The 6,091-nt window shown below is 33.3% G+C and overlaps 1 protein-coding gene across 1 annotated transcript; it reads left to right on the top strand.

Annotated features, from left to right (window-relative positions):
• Nucleotides 1-413: 413 nt before the first annotated feature.
• LOC118747469 (pupal cuticle protein Edg-78E-like) lies at nt 414-1,876 on the top strand. Its single transcript, XM_036481519.1, has 2 exons — nt 414-901; nt 1,189-1,876. The coding sequence occupies exons 1-2, from the start codon at nt 890-892 to the stop codon at nt 1,549-1,551; spliced, it is 375 nt and encodes a 124-aa protein (XP_036337412.1). The 5' UTR covers nt 414-889; the 3' UTR covers nt 1,552-1,876.
• Nucleotides 1,877-6,091: the final 4,215 nt, after the last annotated feature.

Raw genomic sequence — 6,091 nt, 5'->3', positions numbered from 1 at the left:
AAGATGAAACAATATTTGGCTGCAAGTGACCTTCCGATATATAAAAAAAAAAAATAAATAAATAATTCACAGCCAATAAATTTAGGTCTACTAAATGCTGTATCCGAAACGCATTGAAAATCGTGTTCATTAATCTTTTGCTCAAACAATTATGCATGAGACGCATTAATAAAATTTAACTGCAGCAGTGAAGCCACCAGTTATGTTGTTGCTATTGCTAGTATTTTTTTTTTTTTCTATTTTTAAAACCAGCACGTGGGTTGATTTTCGCGCCGGTTTTAGCTATTGAACTATAAAAAAAAACAAAGAGCTGAAAGTAAACAAAAGCAATAAAAACATAATTCACAAATTGCCTCTGGCTCAATTTATTTTTATGAGTGCCTAAAAGTGTGCAACTAATTAAATTTATAATAGAAACCAAAGCATTGTATTAAATGTTAGAGACGCACAAATACACATAAAGACGCTTAAGGGATATACAAATGATAATAAAGTTTGTGACTTAAGTCTTTTGTTTGCTGCATAGAGGCGAACGAGTAAATAATGACACGAATCGCTTGCAATATTTCATTGCACTTTTATGGCAAGGAACCCAGACAATGTTTCATTGATTTTTGGCGCGCCTTTGAGTATTTTTTCGACACCTTTTTTTTTGCAATATTTAACTCGTTCACGCTCTAAAAGGCACAAAGAACTTGTTTCGGATAGCCACTTGCCGATGCAATTAAATGCCACGACCCTTTTGTGCAGCGCGCACCTTAGCGCATAGTATAAAAAGCCTTAAAATTTTTGGTTCAACGCACAGTTTCTGGATATACAGCAACGAGTCCTGCGCTCAGCTCAAATAATCAAACCAAAAATCTATATACGTATAAAAATAAAAATTAAAATGTTTAAATATGTAAGTATGTCAATAAACTACGCAAGCAGCAGCGACTAAGCGAGTACTAGTTACTAAAAAAAAAAACAAAAAACTTTTTTTGTTTAAATAGCGTCGCATATTTAAATGAAAAAAGGCGAATTATTTTTTTATGGCATTTTTAATTGCCTCATTCATTCATTCATTCATTCGCTTGAAGCGCTAAAATATTATGAAATTGCTTCGTTAAACGTTGCATTACACCTCATTTGTGATTCATTTCTTTTCTTTTATTTTTTTGCGACTTTGTCGATTTCTCACTCTGCCAGTTCGTTTGTGTTGCTGCCCTCTTCTCGTTGACCTTCGTCTATGCGGACAACATCGATAAAAATGCCGAAATACGTAGCTTTCAAAATGCTGCATCCGATGCCGAGGGCAACTACCAGTTCTCCTATGAGACAAGCAATGGCATTCAACAACAGGAGGCCGGCAGTTTGGACGGTGGTGTGCGCGGCTCACTGAATTACGTATCGCCCGAAGGTGAACGCATCTCCTTGAGCTACACAGCGGATGAGGAAGGCTTCCACCCGGCAGGTGATCATCTGCCAACGCCACCACCAATACCAGCTTACGTGTTGCGTGCCTTAGAATATATCCGTGCACATCCACCACAACTAAAGGAAGAGCAATAAACAATGGCGGCGCCTACACACACACACACACACACACACACCAAGCTTTAAATGCAATCAAACTGAAGCCACGATTCACGAAACAATGCTCTATACGCGGAATGGGTCACCACCGGCCAACCTACTGACATGTCAAAGCTGAAGTGTTAATTGGCTCATTTCAATGAATTTTTCTTGTTATTACGTTTTGTTTTTGTTTTTTCATTACTTGTTTTCGACGCATAATTAGCTGTTAATCTGTGCATGCCTCATTTTGTTTTCGCGCGTACAGTTTGACGTATTGGCGCGCGCATAGTCATTATTTGTAATTAATAGTTTTTGTTTAATAAATGAAGTGATTAAATTGAAAATTTTTTACTTTTGTTTAGAAAATAACAAAAATCACTAATTTGTGTCTGTTTCAAGTTTTCCTATCAAGATATTCTATTGATACCTACCTACTTCTATCGATTGTCATTGCTTGTCAATTCATCGATATATCAATATTAGGGGGGTACTTGAATGTAGGAAGCTAATTTTTACATAAGATTTCCTAAGTCCCAACCCCTACGTCGATGCTACAATAGTTAAAGATATCACATATAAATTTTGGTCCCGATTGAGTTCGGTTAAGGCGTGGCGCATAGGGATCATAATTCAGATTACCCTATGAAGACGTCTTAACCGACTTCAATCGGGACCAAAATTTATAGTTGATATTTTTGATACTATCGATTTTGGGTATTAGAAGAAAAAAATAATAATTTTAATTTTTTTAGTCTCTATATGTGCGACAGGCCTTAACCGTCTCTAATCAGCACCAACATTTATATGTGACCGTGGTATTACCGATTGAGGGGGTGAGTCTGAAAAAAGTCGTTCATTTGATTTTTAAGGATCGCCCTAATCAATATCCATCAACGCTTACTTTATCAACAGTATTTCGATAAATATATCAGCGTAGCTAACGTATGTACGTTTATGTATGATATTGCCAATAATGAAATCACCAAATATTGATAAATACATATATAGGAGATATCGATATTGGAAAAAAATTTAGGAACCACAAAAAGTTATGTGTTTAAAATTTTACTGAAAGAGATATGCTGCTTGTATAAGTAATTCTTGGTTTGCGGACTAATTTTCTTCTTCTTATTTGGTGTTACAACCAGGGACCGCATTGGCAAATTTTTTGCGATTTTTTTATCTCTTTTAATCCAAAAAATTAAAGCTGAAAATAACAGTTATGGTATCATCGGAAAATTTAATCCAAAAATAACCATTAAATTTAATCGGAAATCCAATTTTAACGATTGAATTATGATTTCTATCATAACCGTTACGCCAATTCGCCAATTTCTCCTCTCCTTTGCGATGTTGCGCCAGTTGTTCGCCCCCAGGTGTATGCGGGTTGCGTGTATGCACTTGGTCCTTTTACCGTTTTATTAATTTTTGTTATTTATGAAAGAGAATATATCCCTGCACTTTTCAGTTTCCCACCGTTCCCAACGTACCTTCTTTTGGTAAGAGTTGTTTCCCGCTTGATGCTTCAGGCTAATATCATTTGATAAATATTTAGCCATCTCTAAATACTAAGGGTGTATTTTAAAGGTATTTTAAATACAAAAGTATTAAAGTATGTCCATCACTGCTTCTTAAGCGTCAAATTTGGCCACGTCAGAATCATCACATATGTATGTAGTAGATGGTTTAGCGATCTATGTAGCCTGAGTATTACAAATATTAAAATATAAAATTGTTTTAAATATTATGCTACCAATTCCCACCATTAATGCCGGTCGAATGAATCACTACTCACTTAAACAGCTGTTGGCCCTGCACATTGATGGCTCGCCGCTTTCCACACAAAGCCATTTACCTGCTCATCTTAGCGGATTCCCATGACAGTAAAAACCAGTAAACCAGTATCATATAAATACATTTGAATAAGAAAGGTGCCAACAGGTTTTTATTTGACATATTTTGGGTTTTGTTTGAAATTTTTTTTTGCGGCGCGATTGCAATATGTTTGTTAATGCGTTTGCTATAAATTTGTAAGTTTTGTGAGAGTTTTTTGTACAAATATCTTTACAATTTAAAAAATTAAATAAAAAATTATTACCTATAAACAATAAACTTTACAGTGTAACAATAAATATTTTTATACATTTGTGTACTATTATATTTTCTTCCTGGTGCACTGGCTAGCTAAGCGATTTTCATATTCGTGGTTTTTAAGTACATATGCAAGTATAAATGGGCAGGAAAATTGCATATCAAATTGATACCTTGTTTATTCCCATACACGATTCATACTGTTCATAGAAATAGCTAAACTACGTTTAAGGTTTTTTTTTTACTAAATAAAGATTTGTTAATTCATAACATCAAATTTGGACATAAACGGCTTTAAGCACACTTAAACGCCGCTAAGTGCTTTAAAGTCATATCATTTAAATTCAATCATCAATTAATTAAAATTTAATCAGATTTTAATCGAAAATGTGTTAAGCTGCATCGTTAACCACCAGCTACCTGATTGGCAGTAAAATTTCTTTAAGTTTTATGTGAAAATAATAAAGTACGTAAGTAATGGCAATTAATTCAATTTCACCATAAGCGCACATAAATAATCACACACACTTCTGGGTGATTTGAGCGTAGCGTTGGGTTGACTCCGATAAAAACGAGATTTTGACACTTTTGTGATGGCAAGCGAAAATAACTGAACTGAATGAAAACAAAAATAAAAATAAAACCACATTTTAGGGAGAAGCACGTTTTAGTTTTAATTTTGGAGCGCAACAGGTAACTGTGACATAGATACATATACATATGTATGTACATAAGTATGTGAGTTTATAGAAGCAATGACAAATTTATCGCTAATGAAATCAAATTAAACTAACTTGGCATTTAACTTTAGAATTAAAGGAAAATTTTAATATGATCACAAAATTCGCGCAAAGTAATTTATTTTAATCAAACGCACCAACTACATAATATGCACATAAGGGTGGGCCAAAATTTTTTTCCAGCCACCCCCAGCACGGGATAATATCGAAAATAAGGAGACCGGTATTTTTTATTTTGAAATTAGTTAACATTTAATAGTTCCAACAGAGCTTTGAAATTTCCCATGTAATTTATATGAAGAAAATAATTTTTTTTCGTAGAATTGCTATAAAATCGTTAAAAAAAATCATTTCTATCGAATAAGAATATTTTCTTTCAAAAATCTTAAAAATAATAAAACGAACAAGTCCATTTAGTCGTTCGTAAGCGATGCGGTCACGAACACATAAAATAACTAATTTTGTATACACTTAATAGTTACGTATTGAAATTTTAAAGTGAAATATTAATAGCTAAAGTGAGATATTCCTATTCCTTCTATTTATTATTCATTTTGCAAAATAAGATATAATTGGGGAGGTTATAAACCTTTCTATCAAAATATCTGCTTTACCTTCATATTCCGTTGTTAAAATTTTGTATACAAAGTATTTTTTGAAATAAGCGCAGCATTTTTTAGTCAAACCATACCCATAAATTTCTATTTGAATTTAAACATATTTCCGAGAAGGAGCCTTAAAGTGTTTAGAAGTTAAACATTTTTGGAAGTTACTCCAAAAATGAGAAACACAAAAGGTTAACTTTCACATCTCATTGTGAGTTAAATTTTAATTAGTAGCCTTTATTGCACAATTTATCCCCCCTGTAACAAAAGACTTTAGAAACGAACTTTTAGTAAAATGTTCACTTACTGTACATATCGACGCTTCCAAACCATACACTGAGAGAAAAATCAACCAAATATTGGTTAATATTACCAAATTCAAACTTGAAAAGGAATCAACGGGACTTTTGTTTATTATTAACAATGCCTTGGTTCATATATTTTCAACAATGATTTGGTAATATTAACCACAATTTTGTTTACATCAACCAAACTTTTGGTTGTCGATTTATTCGTTTGAATACGTTCATGTTCTGCACTTCACAGATGCTTTTTCATACAAAGAGGAGATACAAAACAACAATTTTTATTAACATGTTGCCTCTGGCGGGACTAGTAGCGAGCATCTCTACACACTCAGCCACAGCAGCTTTATAAATTTTCTTCGTCGTTTGATTTGGTTCTGCACTTTACAGAGGCTTTTTTATAATTCAGGAAAATCAAAAACAAAAAAAATAAAAAAATTATGTATCGCGCTTACAGCATTCGTTCAGCCACTGCCATACATACGAATTTGTTCTCAAATGTTCAGCTTGAATCACATTTCTTACAATCGACTTATTGACCATGAAAAAATCAAACCATAACTTGGTTGAAAAAACCATTGTGCTTTTGGCTCAGTGTACTATGCTAAATAAGTCTGCCTACCTACGTCTGTAATGACTTAGCATCGTACGGTTTGGAGGTGTCGATATATACATACATATATGTACTGCAAATTTAATGTCGATAATATTTCAAAAGTTGGCTTGATCTACAATGGCCAATTCTCTTTCGCACACTTCTTTAAAATGCACATGGTAGGTGATAATTTATATA

The sequence above is a fragment of the Rhagoletis pomonella genome, unplaced genomic scaffold (assembly GCF_013731165.1).
Source record: "Rhagoletis pomonella isolate Grant_MI unplaced genomic scaffold, Rhpom_1.0 Rhpom_scaffold_00012, whole genome shotgun sequence".
In the NCBI taxonomy this organism is placed as follows: Eukaryota; Metazoa; Arthropoda; class Insecta; order Diptera; family Tephritidae; genus Rhagoletis; species Rhagoletis pomonella.
This window is presented reverse-complemented; position numbering and strand designations above follow the sequence as displayed.